At 32.7% G+C, this 24,965-nt stretch overlaps 1 protein-coding gene across 2 annotated transcripts in view; it reads right to left on the minus strand.

Moving 5' to 3' along the window:
• CNTLN (centlein) overlaps positions 1–24,965 on the minus strand; it is a 354,675-nt gene that overhangs the window by 59,165 nt on the left and 270,545 nt on the right. For both annotated transcript variants that reach the window (XM_059924674.1, XM_059924673.1), the window contains exons 19-21: positions 8,200–8,391; positions 2,541–2,638; positions 903–1,029 (exon numbers count right to left, since the gene is read on the minus strand). In XM_059924674.1, the coding sequence (XP_059780657.1) occupies positions 903–1,029; positions 2,541–2,638; positions 8,200–8,391 (417 nt within the window). The remainder of the gene's footprint in view (positions 1–902; positions 1,030–2,540; positions 2,639–8,199; positions 8,392–24,965) is intronic.

Raw genomic sequence — 24,965 nt, forward strand, 5'->3', positions numbered from 1 at the left:
AGATAAATGATTACTTACACAAACTTTGTAAGACTACCTTAAATGATTATTGAAGTTAAAAAAATGAGCAAAATTTTAAGGATAACATTGAAGAAACCTCTACAAAGTAATTATAATTCATGTGGGTCTGTGGAGGAGAAAGAGAAAGAAAATCTGTATGCATGTGTCTTGCTCATGTAAAATTTTCTCTCTTAAATCCATCTGAGCATTACTTACATTTTTATCTCCAACAAGGAAAGTAGGGGAAACGCTCTCTCTGGAGTGGATGACATTTAGTGAATGCCAAAGCACAAGCTGCTTTATGATTTGTTTTATGATTTGTGTAAATAGCAGCTTTAAAAATTTTTAAGCAAAAAAATATCTCTTAGTCAGCAAATCACTGATTTCTACTTTGGGATCAGATATTATACAACTATTTCAAATATGACTCTTTTCCTAAGTACACTGAATTAAATGTATATAAGGAAAAAGTATACTTTCAAAAAAACCGTGGTGAGTACACTTTTTAAAGAACTGATAGTCATTGACGATAATATTTTTCATTTAAAATATATGCTTAATTCTATCATTATAAATAATAGCTTTAAATAAAAGAAAATGCTGAATAAAATGGAATTATGTATCCCAGAAATATTAAACGTTTTAAAAATTAAACTTGATTATCTTCTCATGGTATATTTACAAATATAAAAAGAATGAATGACTATATTATGTGTGACCGTTTGGAGTCTTGAATTTTAAAACAAATAATGTACTTTCAGAGCAAATGATGTAATTATGTAACAATACACATATATTTTATGAATATTTGCTATACCTTTTATTAAGATTGAATATTTGAGTTAAAGTAAATACAAGGGGAAGTGATTTTTTTCAGTTTCAGTGAACATAAAAATTGATACCTTTTTTTCAAGATTTTCTAGCATTTCATTAATACTCTCATTACTTTCCAAATTTACTTTCTGTCGAAATTTCAAGTCCTCTATCAAATGTCTTTTCATGGTTATATCTCTCTCCATTCGAGACATCCTTGAAAGGGAAAAAAAGGCATTTTATCAAGAGTGATAGAAAATACTTCAACAGTGATGATATCTTACATATTATCCAATGTTATACCTACTGTTAATTTTTAAATGCTATCTGATATTAGTGAAGTTGCAAATTAATAAAATAATTGCATGGTGTAAAATATTGCTCTATTAATAATTTGAGTAAAATATTAAAATCTATAATCCAGTTGTGACTTGGTAATTACAGTATTTTATATATATATATATATATATACATTAAAACATTAAAAAAGAACTGAGAAAAATTAATAAAATTTATGAAAACTTAAAATTATTATATTTATGTTCCATTCTTGCATTCTAAGAAAAATACAAAGCAATATTTAGAGATTATCAAAAAGCATAACATCGATAAGAAACAATTCTATACTCTAATAACAAATATAAAATTTGATAATATCATGTAAAGACACTAAAGTTAGGCATGACGTTCTAATTTAATATATGAGACTGAACTGACATATCAGTTTAGCTTAAATTGGTAACGCTAAGTATAAAATGATAGATGCAGTAACAACTACTACTATTACTACTATAAAAAGAACAACAGCTAACATTTATTGAGTGTTTACTATGTGCCAGTCACTGTTATAAGTGCTTTACATGTACTAACTCATTTAATTCTAAGAACTTTATGAGTTAATTCTATTAAATTGAGTCCCAGAGCTAGCAGGTAAAGAAGCCAGGATTCAAAGAATGTTTCTCTAGAGTCCTCACTGGTAAACAGTAAGCAAGACTAACTCCATCCATAAATAAGCTTCAAGATAGTCTGTTTAAAAAAATTAACCAATCTTTTTGTCTAATAGTTTTATCTGTTAAGATTTTAAGTGATCTTCACTTATAACGTGGTATACATGTATGTACATAAGGTATATGTATCTCAAATTATGAATGATTAGAATTCTTTCTAAACATGTTACAACTTCTAAGCTCTAGTTTATCTATAAAAGATATAGAAAGGAAATAATTTTGATTCTGTGAGATAGAACATTTTAAACTCCTTTTCAGTATAAATACACAAAGTATTATATTATTTCATAACCCTCCAGTTATTTTAAACACAAACAAAACTTTCCTTTTTTTCCCACCTTCGCTTTATACGCTTAGGCATTAAATCCAATATAAAGATCAACCTATACATATATTTTTAGTCAAATAATTACTACATTCTAAAGTTTTCTGTTCATAGTCTTTTGGCCATTAATTGATATTTATTCAGAATTAAATATGTTTAAGATGGAAAATCTAACTTTAAACATTCTTACTCTAATTAAAAAATAGTAACTATCTTGCCATAAACCATGATATATGTAATATTCTTTTAACTTTCATCTTGTGTAGGCTTAAAAACGAACTAAGAAAGGCAAACAACTTAACCTGTTGGTATTGTTTCTTGGTGTGCAATGTTTAGTAGAGTCAGCCGCCACTAGGTGGCACCAAATACAATGGATAAAAATATAAAGCACATACTTTTCATGCATTTCCTTTATGTGTTCTTCTTTTGCTAGGAGTTCAAATTTCAGAGACTTCAAGTTTGATGATTGTTTAGTGAGTTCATTAGTTGCATTCTAGATTAAAAATACACATAAATTCAAATATGTCTTTCAATCTTGTTCTAAAGCAGCATAAATATAAATGCCATTTTCATGAAGATAATAAAATTGCAAAAATTATGGTTATAATTAAAATGAACAACTAAACATTTTAAAATGCTTCATTTTGTATGTTCTAACAGAAATAACATGGCGCACTAAAATTTTTATATAACATGCCAAAATCATAGAGGAACACACTCACATAATAATTGCAAAGAGTATATACCCAAAATACATTTATGGGAAATATGGATTTTGTAAAATGTAAATGTGTATGTGATTAATTATTTTTATGGTTTAGTAAGATCACTTAAAACTAATTCTGGATTTACTAATAACCTGTAACAGACTACATATAGTCACAAAGCTTTGCTGCACCTCCCATCAAGAGGTGTAATCCGTCTCCCAACCCTTTGAATCTGGCCTGGCCTGCGATTTGCTTTACCAAAAGTATGTGGCATATGACACTGTGCAAATATCAGATCTAGGCCCTAAATCCTTCTAGCTTGCATTTTTGCCCTCTTGGAATGCTGCTCTGGGATCACCTTCCAACAAATATAGAGGAAAGGCCATTTGGGAGAGTACTGAGGTACCCCAGATGACAGCCAGCAGACCAATTGCCAGCCTTTGAGTGAGGCTCTCTTGGAACTTCCAGCCCAGGTAAATCCTTGGTTTAGAAGAATGCAGCCATATGAGGGGACCCAGCAGACAGCAGCAAAAGAACTACCTAGTGAACCCACTGGATCATAAGAAGTAATAAATTGCTGTTGTTTTAAGCTGCTACATTTTAGGATAATGTTAGATAGTAAAAGATGACTGATAAAGAACCTTATGAATACTGAATACTTCCTCACTTGAACTTATAAACAATACTAATTATTAAAGTATTTATACATAATTATTAGTTTTTCAAAGCAGAACACCTTTGTGGTATTTGTTGTCTGCATGGCCTAGGAGCCAGAGGTAGTAGCTAGAGTGTTAGGGACACCTAACTTTCAATTTTGACTCAAGTTCCAAGAAAACATGTACTCTGAGATATTATTTAGTGATTTGATATTTTGGTTTTTCTACCTGTAAGATAGCATTGACATACATTAATTCATTTGTTAAATTTAAAAAGTATTAAACAATATAAATAAAATGTAACTTTAAAAATATTTGTAGTAGTTATTTCGCTAATTTTTCTAATAACTATAGTCTAGTTTCTATGAGAACTATTTCCAGGTTTGACTAACTTATTCTAAAAAATATAAATCTGAAAAGATGAAACCATTAACCACACAATGTAAATGTGAGTCAAATTCATTAGACAGACTTTAAATATCTCATTGGTATGGCATATGTAAATTTTAAATTTCCATTAAATATTATATTAATTTTCTTAAAAACCCAAGGCTACCTCAACTTGGCAACTGTATTGAATGATAAAAGTTTTGATTAAATTTTGTGTTATGCAATCTAAATTTCCATCATATTTTACATGTTTACAGTGACATATGGTGTCTTACTTCTAGCATTGCCAGAGTAAGATGTTCCACACTAGTAAATTTACCAAAAAATTGAAGTTTTGTTTTAATCATTAAACTTAAATTCTTTCCGGAATGATTGTTCATTCATTTAGAAATGACAATCCACAATTACATTAAGCAATAGTGATACTTTAATATAATGATATTATATTATAAATATTATCACTATATTAATTATGTTACATTACTGTATCTAATTTATTATCACTGTATCAGTATATAATGATGCCTTTAAGAACTATTATGATATAAATGGCTACTTAGCCCTACTCTGAATGGTCCCAGGCTGCTGTTTTTCTAATTTTGTATTTTTACCTTAGCATTTTTATATTTTTTTTCTGTCAATCTGTTGATCATAATTTCTTGATTCTCTCAATATTCCTGCCTAAAAACAAGCCCTTAATATACATACTTCTAATCTGCTGCTTTTGAGGTGTTTTCTGCTGAGAAGTTAAACAAACTCATTACAGCTGTATTTAAAATAAAAGACAAAAGGCAGTAAATGAAGCCTGACAATATCTTCAACAGAATAAATTAAGTGGATTTTAAGATAGCTGTTTGATTCTTTTATGTTTTTAGACTTAAGCCTGTTATTTTAGGTGGCTGAAAAATGCTGTAATTCTGACTTCTGGATAATTGAGGGATTACAGAATTATAATAAATAAAACAATGCCAGCTTGATAAATACTTTTGCCAGACTCTCTAAATCTCATAGTTATTTTGTTTAATCCTCAGAAATCCTTTTTAAGAGGGTAGAAAGGTATCCCTGCACTAGACCTCCGGAGAAGCTAAGTAATTTCCTCAATCAGGTCCCACAAGAAGTTACTGGACAACAAATGATCAAAACCCAGGTCCTCTGACACTTTTCCATTTCCTATAACATAATACTTATCTGCAGCATGACAAAATCTGGAGCAAAACACATATTTCAAAGATGTCATAATGGTAATACTCTATCTTGGTTAGAGCTTTCCTGTTTAAGTTTATTAAACACTTAAAAAATTTTTCATAGCGAAATGAGTAAAAGCATGGATGCTGGAGCCCTATGGATTGAGTTCTAATCTCAGCTCTATCTCTTAGTAGCTGTGTGACCTTGGACAATTAACTTACTCAGTTTGCTTAACTGTAAAATAGATATAATAACAGAATTTATCTCATAGGGTTGAAACGAGTATTTAATGAGTTAATATTTTTAAAAGACTTAGAACTAGACTGGCAATAGATCATATATAAATTAACAGTAGTTTAAAAACTATTATTCTTCATTATTAACTTACTGGAAAACTGGAAGAGAACATGGTATATACCAAAAGGTATCCTTTCAACAATCAGGAGGTCAAAAATAATCACAAATATAAGTTGGAGTACTACTCAATCCAGAGTGTATAAAGAACTACAAATTAAACTAAATATAAATAACTGATGTATATATCATTCACTGGAAGGAATTTATATGTCACTAAATATTTTATTATCTATCTATATAAAGTTGGGTTCCTTGAGGAAACATGTCTAATATGGGTAAAAATGAAGACACAGAAATGCACATGAGCACTCTAATTTCTGAATGAACCATGTACACCTCAGAAGTACACCTAAGAATTTACATAGAAAAGTCTAATATTAATTGGATAAAATAAAAAAGATGGATGTAGACCTTTAAGAGATTCAAATCTAACCATTTTTCTTTTTACTAGGCATAGAAAACATCAAGTAGAAAATAAGCTAGTTCTCGGAAATTTATTATGTTAGCAATCTGATATGTTATAGGCTGAATTGTGTCCTGGCAAAATTCATATGTTGAAGTCCTAACCTCCCATTCCAGTACTTCAAAATGTATTTGGATAGGGCTTTTAAGGAGGTAATTAAAGTAAAATGAGGTCACATGGGTGGGCCTTAATCTAACATGACTGGTGTCCTTATAAGAGAAGCAATTAGGACACAGACCTCATAGACTTGAGGGGTGACCATGTGAAGACCCAGCAAGAAGGTGGCAATCCATAGGCCAAGGAAAGAGGCCTTGGAAGAAATCAAACGTGTCAATGCTTTGATCTTGGACTTCTAGACCCCAGAACTATGGGAAAATAAATTTCTATTATTCAAGCCAGCCACTCGGTGGTATTTTGTTATGGCAGCCCTAGCAATCTAATACGATATCGAAACAGAAATTTGTAGTATCAAGAGTATTATTTACTTAAAAGTACCTAGTCTTCCAGGATATTTCCATATTAAAGCATGAAATAAGACAAAAGTAAAGATTTACCCTTTTTGTCCCTATGCAGCCTGGTCAGTGTTCCAGGACTCCAGGTTAGATATGGACAATGTCACTTCAAACTTACATCAAAAGCATGATCTAAATTGCTTTAGGCATTCTCATTAGTCTCACCTTTGTAACTCACACATTCCTTCAAAGTGAGAGAGATTTATATATGGGTAAAAACTTACGCCATGGTAAACCATGATGCAAGAAGCTTACAGATATCCATATGGGCCTATTATTACCAAAAATTGTTAAGAGTATTAGTAGTAAGTAAAATGAAATAAATAAAATAAAAATCAACTTAAAACTATTAACAATTTAAAAAATTTAGACATCAGATCAGACATTACTGGATTTAACATTCTATTTTATCTTGGTGAAAACAAAAGTTATATTAGGCACATGAAGACTTAAATATAAGAAGAATCACTGAACTGTGAATAGAAGTATCTGTAGTAGATAAGATCAAAGAAGACCACAATGATTTTATCCTCCATATAAAACCTAAACACTGAAATGTTCAATTTATACATTTTACTCCATTTTTTCAGAGACAGAAACATATCTTAAGAGAAGATATATAGTTTCAAACTTGCACGACTATTTTTTCTCATTTCTATTATGTAAGGTATTTAAACTTATAAAATGTAGTTGTTGAGGCAAGTTCTGCACATAAAAACTCTCTGAAGAAAATGGTATTTAAGGAGCATCTAAATTAATACCAACTGGTATATCTGATTATTAATAACAAAGCAAAATATTTTCAAGCAATAGTACACAAATTTACTTTAAACTTTATCTTAGTTTATCTTACTAGTTATCCTTCATTTAAAGATGTTATTATTAGAAAGAGCACACATATAATATTTTGGATTGAAAATAACTGAGTCTATTTGACAATTCTATACCCTAATACCCTCTTAACAGTCATGGTTATTACATTTCTAGTGTATTCTGTGCATTTTCAACCAGAATTTTCTTTCTAGTAACTCTCATTATAGCTATGGTCCCATATACACTGTCCTTTTAGCTTCCAGCTAGCAATCGCCACTGAAGAAAATAATTAATATGTGAGGAATTAATGAGCTTGTTTTAAGAAGCACGAAAGTGAACTTTCGGATTAGAACTCACAAATCCCATTTTTTACAAGATAATTTTCTTTAACCTAAGGCCAGCCTTACTTTTAAGTTGCTGACAGTCTCACCTGGACTTAGACACAATTCTTTATAAGCAAAAGGAACACTGGTCTTTATTCTCACTCTCAGGTTTAACTTGATTAAACCAACTCACCTTTGCTCTGTGCTTCTTCTCCTTTCCCCTAATTCCCTCCTCCTTCCCCATCTCCAACAAAGAACCACCAAATTAAAACAGCAGCAAAATGTGTACAGGAAAGCAATTCTATTTATGTTGATACATTATTATGTTCAAAAAGAATTCTGTTCAGTGGCAGGCAGAGAGGAGTTGAATAGTGGAATAGAATGATAATGGCCAGTTTCCATCGTCTCCTAAGTTAGGATTTCATGGTGTCTTGCTATTTTTTCAGAGAATAGTATTATAAGTTACCAGATAAGAATCTACCAGGCTAAAATAGAAAGATGAGATTGAATGTAGTATTGATAATTTAGGGATTATTTATACCATAATTTACCTTTATTAGTAGAATTAAATTAGAATTGATAGAAACATGTCTTTAAGGATTCAGTAACTTAATAAATGTTTTCATCTTTAATAAAATTTATAATCACCTTTAGTTTACACTGCAATTGCTTCATTTCCAAATCCATGCTCCTTGAAGGGCCAAGTGATGTAACTTGTATCTGTGGAACTGTTACCCGGGCAACTTCTTCAGCCAAACTTGTGATTTTGGATGAAGACTCCAATTTCTTCAGTAAATCTTCTTTTTCTTTCCGAAGCTCAGCCAAATCCAAATTTAGCTTCTTTTTAAAGAAAATAAATATAAATTTATTATAAAAGTAATTACATTTAACCTAACAATTATCAGCAAATTGTACAGGTAGGAAAATGCTAAAGAAAAAGTGACACTGATTACAAAAATATTTATTATAAAAACTACAAAAATTCTAACTTCCACTAGTTTTTGCTTAAGGTTGTAGGGCTTGTAAAGGTTAAAACAAAATAGACCAACTGTACTCAATATCTTTGGGTTGGCTGGTCTTTACTCATGATGTGCTATTTCTTTGCCTTCATATAAACATGGGTGTGCCAGAGATTCACATATTTGATAACCTTGACTTCAGGGCTGATGTACTTAACTGGTAAAAGCCAAGCTGGAGCAGGACAGGATAACAGATGTTAGTTGTTTATTCCACTGGGTAGGTCTTACTACCCTATATAGCAGCCAAAATGCTTCTCATTTAGCAACAGAAACGTTAAGTCCAATTAGCAGAAGAGGCTTATTAGAGATTTAGTTCAAATAAATAGCATACAAACACATTCACTCAGTTTTATGCACTTGATTGATAGTTGACAAGTCCTCTTTGTAATGCTGAGGTAGATTGCACTAAACTTTTATTTAAATTTTTAATAACATGAACATTTTACTAAATGACATACTGGTAATGCTTTTATGAAATTGTAAAAGAAACTGCCTTAATGTTAGCCCCTTTCATTCACCCATCTGTAGTCAGCAGAATGCCACCAAGCTATAATGGCATAACAACTTAGAGATCCTTAAGAGGATAACTGCACTATTACTTTATTATTCCAAAGAAGCTTATAATAATGGTAGTTTAACATAAGGAACAATTATACAAAATGGTACTAAAGTCTCTCAGAGGGGGAAAAAATTCTTTCTTTGTTAAGAATTCTAATTAAAACAGTAAAAGATGTGGCTAACATGTATAGTCATATATATATGGGACATAAGTTACTTAAGTATTAACACTATGTTTAAACACAATTTCTAAAAAGTATACCAATAAATCTGTAATTAAATATATATTTGTGTATACATGTGTATACTGTTAAATATGAATATTTTGGATCATGAATTCAAAACTAGGGCTTGATATATTTGAGATTAAACTACGTTTTGGTGAAATAACAAGTATGTTTCGGTGGAAAAAAAAATTTCTTTGGCTATATTTTAACCTATGATCTAAAAGTGTGGTTTTTTATATTTTTCAGGAAATATTCATTCCTGGATTGTCCCAAAGGTAACAAATAATTAACATCGAAAAGCAAAAGCAAACTCATAATTTCCCTAAATCTGAAAATCTTCCTGGTTATCATTCAAGGTTGAATAGATCTCCCTCCCTGTTTATTAATTCTGTGTCCAATCGTCAGGTTCTATAAATTATGTAATATTTCTCATATTCATTTCCTTCTGCCACTTTCTTAATGAAGACTCATCATCGCACTAAGACCACTGCAATAGTCTTTCCCCTATGGGCAACCTTTCTCTACATTCAAACCATCTTTTATACAACTTCCCAAAACAACACTGACCTGTTATTCTCTTATTCAAAACTCTTCAGGGGTTCCTCAGCCCAACAGAAGAAAGCTCAGATGTTTGTGGTTATAATAAAGCTCTGTAAGATTTAACTTCAATCTGTGTTTCAGTCACACATCACCTGCAGTCAAACTTGTCTGCCCTTCCCCAAAACTTTCAGCCATTTCTACATTGATGACTCTACACATGGTGTTTCCTTCTGCTGAAATCTCTCTCATGCATAAAGAGTAGCTTAGTATTTCCTCCTTTATGAAATCTTCTCTGCTCCAACCAAGTAGCTTCTCCATTCTCTTAGCTCGCATAGCATTATGGCTGTTCCTCAACCACAGCCCTAGCAAAGGCATGAGAGAGGACTGTGCCTTTGTTAACCTATGTATCCACCCCCACCCCCCACCATGGTATCTAAAAGCAATGCCTTTTGTATACTAAGAAACAGAAGAAAGGTTTCAAAAATTCAAGTCTACCTGTTTGTCGCACAGATGGTGCTATAAAGACACATATGGATTTCAGCTTTTATATATAATCTTTCTATTATTTTATTACTATATAAATTAAAATACACTTTTATTAGCAATGTAGTATTATTAAGCTTTTACTTAAATAGTATGCAGCAGAACATTTATCAATCCTAAAGTTAATGTTCTGCATCTAAATTAGACTTTTTGAGATTTTCATTTGTTAAGACATAATTCATGACTACAATGCTAGGTAGAATCTCAGGCAACAGAGAAGACTAAATTAAAAAAAAATTTTTAACATCTTTATTGGAGTATAATTGCTTTACAATGGTGTGTTAGTTTCTGCTGTATAACAAAGCGAATCATGCTGTATAACAAAGCGAATCAGCTATACATATACGTATATCCCCATTTCTCCTCCCTCTTAAGTCTCCCTCTCACCCTCCCTATCCCACCCCTCTAGATGGACACAAAGCACCGAGCTGATCTCCCTGTGCTATGCGGCTGCTTCCCACTAGCTAGCTATTTTACATTTGGTAGTGTATATATGTCCATGCCACTGTCTCACTTAGTCCCAGCTTACCCTTCCCCCTCCCCGTGTCCTCAAGTCCATTCTCTACACCTGCGTACAGAAGACTAAATTTTGATGAGGCTCTTTTCTTCCTGGTGGCTTCTCTCATTTGTTAAACTTGTATGCCATTAGATCTATTCTTTCCACAGTGGCAAATCCTGACATTATAAATATATCCTTCATTGAGCAAAGACCAAGACAATAAATATATCTCTTTAAAAGATACGCACATATCTTTAAATATATTGTAGATTTTAACTACAAGATATTGTAGATTTTAACTTCAATTTAATGGTATAAAAGTTTAGTAAACAAAGAAATATTGAAATTATGGAGACAGTAAACCAAATGACTTGCAATTTATTAAAATATAAATCATGCTTTGATTAAACTATTTTAACTCTATAATCTTTAAAACATATTTCTGATGTTAATTATATATGCCTAGAAATGCTACAGAGCACCTGTCAAAATAGAAGAAATAGACAAATCATACATTCTATCAGTTTCGAATCCTTTGATTATCCCTTAGCATTTTGGACAAGTAATTATGGCTCTATTACTAACTTCTCTCAGTTCAAGCATTCTATTTCTTAATTGAGAAGTTTTATAGATGAGACAAGAATGATAAATAATAACTTTCTTTTGTTTATACTTGGTTTGGAATGTGAGACTTTTGTGGTGACCTTGTTAGAAAGTGATTGTGCTGTTGGGACCTCCCTAGTGACGCAGTGGTTAAGGATCCACCTGCCAATGCAGGGGACATGGGTTCGAGCCCTGGTCCGGGAAGATCTCACATGCCGCGGAGCAACTAAGCCTGTGCACCACAACTACTGAGCCTGCACCCTAGAGTCTGTGAGCCATAACTACTGAGCCAGCCTGCCACAACTACTGAATCCCGCGTGGCTAGGGCCCCTGCTCCACAACAAGAGAAGCCACCGCAATGAGAGGCCCGCATACCGCAACGAAGAGTAGCCCCCGCTCACCGCAGCTAGAAAAAGCCCGTGTGTAGCAACGAAAATCCAGCACAGCCAAAAATAAATAAATTTTTTTGTTTTCACACACACACACTGTAAATAAATTTATTTTAAAAAAAGTGATTGTATTGTAAAATCTACCAATAAATTAAAATTACTCTTAAAATTATTTTTCTTTTTTATCAGAAGCATGATTCCTATTTCTATATTATTACCTTTCCATGTCCAATCAAAGATTTAAAAATATTTAAGTCATATTACATTAAAATCATAAATAATATTAAAACACATAGAAGAGTCATAATTTCTGGATTCTAATTTGGGGTCTACTGCTTACCAGCTGAGTGACAATGAGCAAGCACTTGACTTTGTTTCTCTGTTTAAAAACAGAGATGATGCTTGCTTACCTAGCAAAGGTAATCTTGAGGGCAGAATTTTTTTTTAAATCTGTGATAGCACTTGGTAAACTTTAAATTTACAGTATTATTGTTAGCATCATTAGCTTGTGGAAAACGCTACCATACAGAGTCTAAGAAGTGTCCTAAAGGCTGAGGACCTGAATTAATAAAAAGCTTTGCTATATACATACACACACATGCACACACATACAAATACCAAATAATTCTGTAATTTCTCCCATGACAGAAACATTACTTTGTCTTAAGTGACAGTTATTTGTTTGATCTTAACTTAGGATTCCCTACTAGGATACAGGCTCATTGAAGGCAGATGTGTTATTCTGACTCTTTATTTCCCCAGCAGTGCACTTCCTTTACAATCTTTTAAAAGTCTATTTCAACTTAAAAGTTGGCGTCAATGAGAATAATACTGAGATTTGTATTGATTTATGTGTAGTCAATTATCCTAACCAAAGGTTATAAAATAGAAGTTAACACTCTAAAAGTTTAAAATGAGACACTAGTTATTAATTACTTATTTAAATATAACATTGAAGAAGCATAAGTCTCTAAAAAGGAAAGAACCCTCTAAGCAACTGTAAGAAGAAACATGGAAATATTAGAGAATTCATTATTCAGTAATGAGCACTGTGGTAGGCAGAATTCTCAGATGACCCCCAATGGCCTATGCCCTTGTATGTGTGTTGGAACTGTGAATATGATAAGCTCTCACTCCCATGATTACACCATTTGCATTATGTTATATGCAAAGGGATTCTGTAGATGTAAATTATGGTCCCTAGTCACATGACTTTGAATTAATCAAAAGTGAGATTACCCTGGCTGGTGAATAATCAGGTGAGCCCTTTAAAAAAAAGCCAGGGGCTCTCCCTGAGGTAAGATTCTCCTGCTAGCCTTGAAGAAGTAAGTTGCCATGTTATGAGAGGACTACAGAGGGGGCTATAACGTAAGGCCCTAAGGAAGACCTCAGGAGCTGAGAATGGTCCTTGAGCAAGAAAACAGGTACTTCAGTCCTACAACCACAAGGAACTAAATTTTCCCAACAAACACAGAAGCTTGGAAGAAAAGCCTATACTCCAGAAAGAAAGGCAGCTTGGCTGCTTGTGATACTCTGAGCAAAGGATCCCACTAACCTGTGCCAGACTCCTAACTATGGAAACTGTGAGGTAATGTGTATATCGTTTCTAAGCTGCTAAATTTGTGGTAATTTGTTACATAACATGGAAAACTAGTATGAATCCCAAATTTTAAAAAGCAGCCCCTTTTTTGAACCTATTCCTTTTTCCCTTATTGCCTCCCTACCTTCCCTTAAGCAAGTGTCCTGAATCCACAGTACATAGTTTGTATAACATCCTCACTCTGGTTTTTCTTTTCCTCATCCATAATTTTGTGTTTATTTTTTCAATAGCTCTAAAAAAACTGTTCCAGTTTCTATGCTAGAAATATAAATTGCCTCTTCCAGATCTGCATTTTGTAGTTTAATTGCCAAGCAAAAAGTCTCTGGCCAGAAGTTTCCTTTTGTTGCTCTCAACAGTAATCCCATGAACAGGGTAGATAAGGCTCCCTGGATGTACTCTCCTTTATTCTCTTACGTGAGAGTTCATTCATGCCTTTTGTTTATTCTGGGCCCCAACTTGATATTTTCTGCAAGATTTTGCTAGGTAAGATCTACATTCACAACCTGACTCAATATCTGTGATTCATTCCTTTTTACATACTATGTGGTAGGCACTGTATTAGCTCTATATTTTCGATGATAAAAAAGTTATAATCCTTGCCTTTAGGTAGTTACCAGTCTATAACCTAGAAATATATCATGATAAACTACAGTAAGTGCTACGGAGAAACAAATCGGGGAGCTAACGGAACTGCTGCTGCCTTCAAATCCTGTCTGGTAAATGCAAGTTACAGCCAGTTTCCTTCCGTGTACTCCTCCTGATTTGTTTTGTCAAATGTTTCCCGGAAGCTAGGTATAACATTAAAGGCCATGGCTAGATATACAATCATCCTGCTTTCCAACTTTTACTCTAGAGAAGGCATCTATCAGAAACTGCTGAGTAAATTCAGGGCAGTCCTGATGAGATGGAGGGTCTCTTCTCCAGCAGGGAGCCTCGGTAAACATTTTAATGTTCAAGAATGAATTATCAGAAAAAATAAAACAGGGCCTGTGGAAAATATTCTATAGCCCAAATGAAAAGAAGAAAAGGGTTTGGAAAAAAATCAAACTGGAAAGAATCATTTCCCTAATCGCCCCCCCAAACAATATATTTTTAGATACTCTCTGATCTTGCTGTCTCCAAAGAATAAAATATTCAACATCTGCCTATTCAATGGACATGATACTAGTTGTGTAAAGAAAATGCTTTTGAGTATTCAACTAGTTTAGGAGCAGTAAAGGAATAGGATGCGGTATAGCTCTTCATTTCTAATAAAAGGTTGATTCTGACCTAACATTTTTTTTTTTTTTTCCTGGACAGTAACGACCTTATAGCTTTGAAAAACACTATTCAGTATCCTCATATATTTTTCACCACTGGATTAGAAACTTAAAATAATGAACCATTTAAAAAATTTGAAAATGTTCTTAGTTGGGATAGTGGGATCTGAAAAGTAGACATATGGAAATGCTAGAAAACCCAGCTTAACATGAGGGTGAATGTCAGGGTCACAGGAGCAGGATTTCTGGGAAACCTATGGAGGAAATAGTTGGTGGCAGAAGGATTCTTTCCAGTCCATGCTGGGGCAAAGGTGAGATGTCAAATGTTAGAAAAGGTCAATAAGTAACCAGAGAAAGTGAGGGTTAGTTTCCATCTATAATGATAGTGGAGTCTCTTATTTTTCTTTCTCCTTTTGAAACCCAAAGGCCTTGACAGTCCAAGTAGGGAAAAGCAATCATTTAATGGGAATGGTCTGTTTCCAATTACTTCATCAAAATCTTTAATCTTGAATTTTGCATAGAACTGAGAATAGTGAATGAAATCATTTCATATTGAATACATAAGATCATTTATATCTCACAATCAGTTTTTTTCTGGTTCACATTTAAGTAGAGGCAGCAATTTTAAAATCCTATATTATGATCTTAAAAAATTATAACGTAAGGATTTCGTTACCAGAACTAAAGCAAAAGAGACTGAAGAGAAAATTCTAGTTGAACAATATCCATGTAAATTCTATAGGCAAGACTCCTATAAAGTCACCATATCTTAATGATATTTCTCCCTCCTGTGGATAGTATTAATATTCTTTCATTGGGAAAATTTTTCTTTTACAAGGAATAAAACTGAAAGAAATAAAATTCTGCATGTCATCCATGTATGACTAAAAGCACAGTCACTTAATTAAAACATATGAGTTACAAAGAAAAGTACATAAGTTTCTAGGTCACTAGCAAAATATTTTCCATAGAAGTACTTATCTAGAAAGATAAATAGTTCAGATTAGTAACTCTTTCAAGTTAGTAATAAATGTTTTAAATTTAAAACATGAATTTTCCTTCGTTATGATACCTGAGATCTTCAAGAAAAAGAATTAAAAATTAAAAACCACCAACCAAAAAAAAAAAAAGAAAAAAAAGAACAAAGATCTTAGGCAGAGGTGGAATTATTTATGTAACAAAATTTTCTTATGAAAAATACACTTAGTTACAACAACACTCACTTATAAACTATTTTCTGACAAATTCAGTTATTAAAAGCCTATACTATGTTTCACAAAATGTCAAGCAAATGAAGGTAATATAGAGGACTTTTTACCAATGCTTTTGCTAGTAGTTAAGACTTCAGTAGCCTTTAGAGACCATTAAGTACCCTTTGGCTAATTGGCCAATGGTAGATTAATCCTCTTTATTCTAGCAGCACTATTTTAACACCCTTTACACTCTGTCAGTGTAGCGTCTGAATGACAAAATAATATTGTGCATGAATAATAAGCAGAAAAGTTAAATTAACATTTCATGTTTCACATGCCATACCTATGTGTCAGAAGAACTTTCTTTTTAAGTCACTGACATTCAACTTTTTTAAACTATCTCATGTTGACATCTTACTGAGGTGAATCTTCCTAATTACTGCTAATTGCCTATCAAGAAAAAAACTCTTTTCATGAAGTGCAGTTGTCTAGTACAGATGAACCCAGCTCTAGTGTGCAGATTAAAGACAAAGCGTGACACTTAAGGTGCTACTTTGTTATAAGGTCATACTAAATATGGTTTGCAATTAACAAAGCAGTTTTTATGGTACTGAAAATGCCAATCTGTCCTGATGTGTTCAAATTAGATTCTATCAAAGAAATATGGATATCTGCATATGGATAAGAGATATGCTACTCTCAGTATCATTTACAAGGAGTAAAATTAATTCAATGTCCTTATCCTTTGTAATGTAAGTTCCAGATAATGCCCAATAATTATTTTGTAAATATGTCTGAATATTATTTCTCAAAATGAAAATCAACACTATTATTTCAAATGTCAAATTGTTTAAAACAGCTTACTAATACTTTTAATTTTTAAAACAGCCCCCAATACTAAAAGCATTTAACATGTATCTTTTTATTTGTATTAATAGCTTTGACATTATAGGCATTTATAGTAACTATTAATCTATGTGATACTTGCAATATAGTGTGTTTCAAAATAATCTGAATAACAAAACTGATGAATTTTAACTGGACTGAAGTTAAACCACATTGCTTAAACTTCTGTTTCCACAACTACAGAAAAAGAATCAGCAAAAATGTATTATATGTGAAACTTGGAAAACTAACTAATACAAGTGACTTTCAAGTATTCATGGAAAAACAATCAATGTTTGGTTTATTCATAGCAAGAATTGCTCAACTGTAGGTTTGTTATTATTTCAAATCCTCTATTGTAGTTACTAAGATAAAATTCCCCTTAAAACATACATACCACATACTAAATACAGAGAGATATATGGAACCAAAAGTATATCCAGATTAATTCATCATTGTCACTATTATAAGAATTTCTCAATGTTCATATGGTAATATTATAAGTTCAGTTTCAGCCCTCCAGATATTTGATCTACACATGGCATGCTTACCGATGACCATCAAGTTGCAGTGCATTCCCATTCTGATTCCCTTCCCCAATAGAAATGAGAGAAGATGGCAGGGCCATCTGATGTCCTGAAGAGAAACTGAGCAATGTCTTTCTAAATCCCTCTTTTTCACTCTCTTTCTCCTGCTTTCTATTGCTTAAACTCAGCTAATTCGAAACAGAAATATCTATTCCTCCCAGGTACTGTATACACATATTCTCTTTATTTTTCCTCTACCACTTTTATCAATACTTTTTTTTCGGTTACTTAAGGTGTGTGTGTGCTGGAGGAAAAGAATCCACTCCAACTGAACCACTCAAACAATGAAGAAAAAAGAAAAAAGGAAATAAACATGCCAAATCACCAAAAATAACAGTTGGTGTTTCAGGGCGATATTAATACTGTATCTGTATCTACATAAAGAACAGCCATAAAATTTCAAGTGAAGTTACAGACAGTGATTGAGTTATCAGGAACAGAGGCTATCAAACTCTGGAATATCCGTAGAAGTCTCATGAAGTCTGCCTCATTCTCCCCAATTAAATTTGGTTTCCCTAAGCAATAGATTTCAATACTTTGTTTTTTTCCATCCTAGTGGGGTGACAATTGCTTCTTAATGCACTGTATTTTATTGCACAAAAAGGCCTTAGTGGACTGGCCTGAGGAAACTAATGCCCACATATATAGTATTGTTACTAAATGGAAGCCAGAGTCTAGACAATTAAAAACTGCTCATAATACTTAATTCTTACATAGACTTCAGAAGATAGGCATCGATATTCCTTCAAATAATTTTTGACTTCTAAAAATTTATAATAGACCATGATATATTTCTAGAATTCACATTTTTATAAGGTAAAGGATTTTCAGTAAGCCTGTAAAATGCATGTAAAAGAACATTAAGTTTATTTAAATTATACTGAAATCAATTCATATGAATAGTGCATTATCACGCTAATCTTAATGAAATATTACCAACTTTCTGGGTAATAAACCCAAAGGCTAAAGATCATCATTTCTAGCTCTGACTTCATATATTCAAATGAATAAAATGATACACATTTCTTAAACACATACTAAATATGAATAGTGTCTTAATACTTAGAAATTGAAATTTTTTACTGATAGGGTCAACAGTTAACCACGTCTTTCCTGATTTGTATTATATCTAAGCTCTGCAAACAAGTTACTTGGATGAGAGCCAGTTGGGGTATTTTTAAAGAAACCCTACAACTCATTACAAATTTAACAGCAGCAGCACTAAGTATTCATATGATTTTGATTACACTTATAAGTACACCCTACTAAAATTCTCAAGGGAAACAAGTTAATAATGTTTTTCTCTATTTCCTATGCAAGTTTCACAAGATTCAAGAGAGTAAAAAAAAAGGACATTTCTTTAAAAGAATAGTTTTTGCTATAATTGGATCTGATAAAATATAAGATTACTGATATCACTTAAAATGGGATTTTTTCATTAAAAATGAATATATGTGAAAATATATATTAAAAAGGTATAAAAATACCTTTCATGACATAGAGTAGAAATTTCTTTTAAAGGAGAAAAAAGAGATTTACAAATCTTGGACTTAGACTAAATTATACAAGATATTTCTTATTGGTTTCACTTGAAAAACTTTTTTTTAACACAAAAATTTAATATAGGAACTTCTACCATCCTTCATTTAATTTTTCTACTTAGAATTGTCTTCTGTTTATCATATTCTTTCCATTAGTAAAGCTTGACCTAACAGAGTAGTCACTCAGTAAATCATCTGACTCTTACTCAGCTGTGCTAAGTGAAATATTATGATTTATACAGATCTTTAGGAAGAGGGTAGTCTGGAGTTCTTTCCATTTTTACTAATCAAGCTGGTTTCTCTGCTTTTCTCCTGTATCAGTGGTTCTCAAAGAGTGCATACTACCTAGACATATATTCTGGAAATTAGTGAGGGCACTTTTGAGTGCCACAATGATTAGCACTGAAATGGGTGAGAGCCAGGAGCACTAGATGTACTGCAATGTCTATATCAGTCCTGCCCGACAGAAACTGCCTTGTTTCCTGCATGACTTTCAGATTTCCTGCCAATTATTCATGTAGATGAAAAATATGCATATAATGAAATGAATCTAAATTCTAACTAAAAATTACATATAAACAAAGCATTTTTTCCTGTGGTCACAGAAATTTATAAACTATGTAAATCAAGGGAAGACTGAAAGATGAGAAAGAAAAATCGCTTTCTTCTCTGGGGTCTAAGCTCTAAGGATGTTACCACATGGCTGGTACCTAAGGTCAGAGCCATATGGAGAAAGCTGGTCTGAGAGGAAGACACATGAGATAAAGAGAAACCTTTAAAGACATTAGTGTCTGGTTCTAGTTAATGCTATTCTTCCCAAGTCTATTCTCTTCAGTTTATCCTTTGATTTTGTGAGCTTTTTTTTTCTCTCCTTATTTAGAGTTCAGTTTCTGTCACTTGCTATCAAGAGTCCTGCTAATAAAACCGTCTTAAAAAATGTCCAAAAACCTCTTCTCAGTTGTCCCATTTTCTATTCCTCTATGGCATCTGACACTGTTGACCAACTCTTCTCCTTTTTCTTACTGGAAACATTCCCTCCCTTGTTTCTGTTACAACGCTCTCCCACCTTCTCCTTCTCTGACTCCTCTTCTGCTCATACTCCCACAAACCTTTTGTCTTTCTGCAAAGATTTGTTCCACTCCCAGCATCTTTCTCTGGGATAATGGCATCAATAGGTTTCTTTTTTTATTTTTTATGAAATATTTCAAATATGTAATACATAAATAAAAATACATAACCGATGTCCCTTTATCAATCACTCAACAAAGACAATGTATTACTAACAGAATTGAAGGCCATGATCCTATCTCCTCTGACCGACCAGAAATAATCACTATCCTGAACATCTTTGGTGTTTATCATTCCCTGCTATTTCCTTATACTTTTAATACATATATGTGTATTTCCAAAAGACATATAGTGCTTTTAAGACATTCCTTTTTCACATTTTAACATCTCTGAATTTGGGTTCCATCTTCCATAACTGGATACCATATAATTCCTGCTATAACTTAAATAATATTTCTTTTTAAAAATAGCACATTTGTTGAAGGCTGGTAAATAGAAATCTCATCTTAGCATATATTGATTTTATATCTAGCAATCTTGCTGAAATCTATTAGTAATTTGTCTTGAGATTCTGTACAGACAAGCATAGTGTTTGGAACTAATGATAGCTTTGTTTCTTCATTTCTAATAGTTTTAACTTTCATTTCTTTTTCTTATCTTAGTGTGTTGCCTGTGCCCTCCAGCACAATGTCTAAGACAAGCAGTCATGGTAGGTATAAATGTCTTCTTCCTGGTTTTAAAAAGAATGCTTCTAACTCCCACCATTAAGTATGATGATTGTTTCAAGGTTATGGTGTATATTTAACAGAGTAAGAAAGTTCTCAGCTATTCCTAGTTTACTAAGAGAATTTTATCATGAACAGGTATTTAATTGTATCAAAAGATTATCTGCAATTTTTTTCATTGTGGTAAAAATCATATAACATGAGATCTACCCTAACAAATTTATGAGTTTAGTACAGTTGGATCTTGCTTTTTAAAATCCATTTAGCCACTCTTTGTCTTTTGATTGGGGAGTAAATGTAAATTCAGTTAAAGTCATAATTTATAAGAAAGGACTTACTATTGTCATTTTGTTGTTTTCTGTCTATCTTATAGCTCTTTTGTTCTTATTTTCCTCTCTTCCTATCTTCTTTTGCATTTTGTTATTTTTTGTAGTGACATGCTTTGATTCTGTCTCATTTCTCTGTGTGTATCTTCTATAAATATAGTCTTTGTGGTTACCATGGGGCTTACATAAAACATCATATAGTTACAACAAACTATTTTAAGCTGATAACAACTTGACTTCAATTAAGTACAACATTCTACACTTTTACTTCTCCTTCCCAAACATTTTATGTTATTGATGTTACGAATTACATCTTTTTATATTGTCTGCCCATTAACATAATTTTATAGTTATAGTTTTTTACATACATTTATCTTTTAACCTCTATGCCAACACTAAAAGTGATTGCACACTATCATTATAGTATCACAAAATTCTTTATTCATCTATATAGTCTATATATTTTCCTTTACCAAGTGAGCTTCATAATTTCATGTTTTCATGTTGCTATTTAGCATCTTTTTGTTTCAACTTTGAAGGATCCTTTAAGCATTTCTTGTAAGACAGATCTAGTGGTGATAAACTCCCTCAGCCTTTGTTTATCTGGGAAAGTCTTTATTTTTCCTTCATTTTATTTTATTTATTTATTTTATACAGCAGGTTCTTATTAGTTATCTATTTTATACATATTAGTTTATATATGTCAATCCCAATCTCCCAATATTTTTCCTTCATTTTTGAAGGGCTATTTTGCCAGACATAATATTGTTGGTTGGCAGATTTTTCTTTTGGCCATTATTTCTTTAGATAAGCTTTCTGCCCCTTTCCCTCTCTCTTCTCCTTCTGGGCCTCCCACAGTATTAGTCCACTTGATATATCCCATAAGCCCCTTAGGCTTTCTTTACTCTTTTTCGTTCTTTTTTCTTTTTACTCCTCTGCCTGGATAATTTCAAATGACCTGTCTTTTATTCCACTGATTCTATTTTCTGCTTGATCAAGTCTGATGTTGAACCTTCTAGTGAATTTTCAGATCAATTATTATATTTTCAGCTCCAAAATTTGTTTCTTTTTTACTTTTTCTATCTCTTGTTGAAATTCTCATTTTGTCCATGAATCATTTTTTGAGCTCACTGAACATCTTTATGATGGCTATTTTAAATTCTTTTTCAGATAACTAATATGCCTGTTTCTTTAGGGTAGATTTCTGGAGATTTATTTTGTTCCTCTGATTGGGCCATTTTACTCTCTCCTTGTGTTCCTTGTAACTTTTTGTTGTTATCCATGAACTTGAAGAAATATCTACCTCTTCTGGTCTTTATGGATTGGCTTTGCATAAGGAAAGAGCTTCATCAGTCAGTCCAGCTAGAGATTCTGGGAGCACTCAAATCTTTTCTGTGGATGTGACTTCTCCCAAACTTGTGTGTGTAGATTTCTAATTAGAGGGATTTCCTTTTTTTTTTTGTTCAGGAGCTGATAAAACTCTTGCTCCCTCTGCTGTCTTCTATACTGGGGTCCTCAGAAATAGTAGCATGCCACATAGCTCTTTTTTGTTCTCAGCAGCACCCAGACATCTACCTAGAGTATGCCCAGTTCCTTCAGTGCCCCAAGCTGGGCTAAACAGATACTCATCCCTCAGGCAGCTCCTGAAAAGCCAGAATTCTGGACACACACTCCATTCTTCTTCTCTCTGAGGGAGAGGCCACCAAGCTATATCACCTTCTGTCTGTTGTACCACGGGTCCTCTGGAACAGCAGCATGCCATACAGCTTTTTTTGGTTCTCAGTGGCCCCCAGGTATCTAGAGTATGGCAGGTCCCATCAGTGCTCTGAGACAGGTGAGAAAGAAGCCCGTCCTCCAAGCAGGCTTAAGGTCCAGTATACTTTTTCCCTCCCTGGGGAGAAGCTGGGAACTGGGAGTTTCCCCCAGATCACAAGGTGGTGTGCCAGAGGGTAGGACTCTGCCAAGACAGTGCCACAAGTTTCCCAAGCAACTACAGTGCAGCTGGTTGTGTACTTGCCAGGGGTGCAGGTGCCTCTTGGCTAGTTTCTGGATTTCTCACAAAAGGAACTGGTCTGAGTATGTTGTTGAAATGGTGTCTCTGTGGGAAAAAGAAGGTCTGGTGCTTCCTATTCTCCCATCTTGTTGATGTTACCCCAGATTTTCTGCATGTTTAACATATTTTCTTCCTTTCTTTGTTATGGTGGTAAATTACATGGATTAATTTTCTAATCAAACTTTTTATTTCTGGGAGTTCCTGGTTTATTCATGACTTTTTAAAATACATTGTTTGATTAGATTTACCAAGGGTTTGGAAATCAGTGTTACAACTATGTTCACATTAATTTCCATTTCTAACATTTTTTTATCTTGTATTGTCAAAGTTACGTTACCCTCATAAAATGAGAAGGAATTTGTTTCTACTTTTTCTACTCTTTGGAAAACTGTGTACGCCTGGTAGAACTTAAATGTGAAACTCAAATTTCAATTTCACCTAAGTGTTCATAATATAGTATTACTTTTTTTATTAAGAACTTTATTAAGGTAGAGTTTACATACTATAAAATTCATCCATTTTTTAAGTGTATGACTGAATGACTTTTAGTATGTTTATGGACTTGTGCAACTGTCACCACAGACTAATTTTAGAACATTTCCATCATCCATACTAGAAAGAAACCTCATGCCCATGAACAGACACTCCTCTCCCAACCCGGGGCCTACACAATCACTAATCTAAATTCTGTCTCTATAGATTTTGCCTTTTCTGGACATTTCATAAATGAAATATTACTATATGTGGTCTTCTGTGACTATTTCTTCCATTTAGCATGTTTTCAAAGTTCATCATTCATGTTGCAGCATGTGTCACTACTTCAATCCTTTGTATTGCTGAGTGTTAATCCACTGTACGGATATTTTGTTTCTCTATTCATCAGTTGATGTGCATTTGGGTTGTTTCCACTTTTGGGCTATTATGAATAATGCTGCTATAAACATTCATGTACACATTTTTGTGTGAACTTATGTTTTCACTTCTCTTGGGTATAGATCTAGGAATGAAATTGCTGGGTAATACGGTAATTCTACATTTTACCTTTTGAGGAACTGCCAAACTGTTTTCCAAAATAGCTGTGCCATTTTACATTCCCATCAGCAATGTATAAAAGTTCCAATTCATTTACATCCTCATCAACACTGGTTATTGTTCGTCAATTTATTAGTTTCAGGGATCCAACTTTGGGTTTTTTTGATCATGTCTACTGCATCTTTGCTTTCTACAATATTAACTTTTACCCTTATGTTAATATTTCCTTCTTTCTATTTTCCTTGGGTTTATTCCTCATTCTTAAATTGAATGGTTAGCTGATTAAAGTTTAGCTTTCCTGTAGTTTTAATATAAGTATTTAAAGGTATACATTTCCATATAGGTACCAGTTTGCCTGCATTCTATAAGTTTTGATATGTATTGTTTCATTACCATATAATATGAAGTATTTTCTCAATTTTCATTTTATTTTCTTCTTTGACCAATTAGTTATTCAGAAATGTCTCTATAAGTTTGCATCAGAATTTTTAAACTTAACTTTTTAAATTGATTTCTAATTTCACTTGTGTTAGGCAATATTTTTAATACGATACCAAATTTTTGAAATTTGTGGAGAGCTGTGTTTTGGCCTAGTAATGTGACCATTTTTGGTAAATATTTAGAGCAAGACTTTTTATTGCTTTCTTCAAATAATGTATATCCTTAATGACTTTTTGTCAGCTTTATCTTAAAAGTACTGAAGTTATCAATTTTTATATTACTTATTTTGAGCCTAAGTTATTAAATGTTTATATTTTAGAAGCTTT

The sequence above is a fragment of the Balaenoptera ricei genome, chromosome 6, assembly GCF_028023285.1.
Source record: "Balaenoptera ricei isolate mBalRic1 chromosome 6, mBalRic1.hap2, whole genome shotgun sequence".
In the NCBI taxonomy this organism is placed as follows: domain Eukaryota; kingdom Metazoa; phylum Chordata; class Mammalia; order Artiodactyla; family Balaenopteridae; genus Balaenoptera; species Balaenoptera ricei.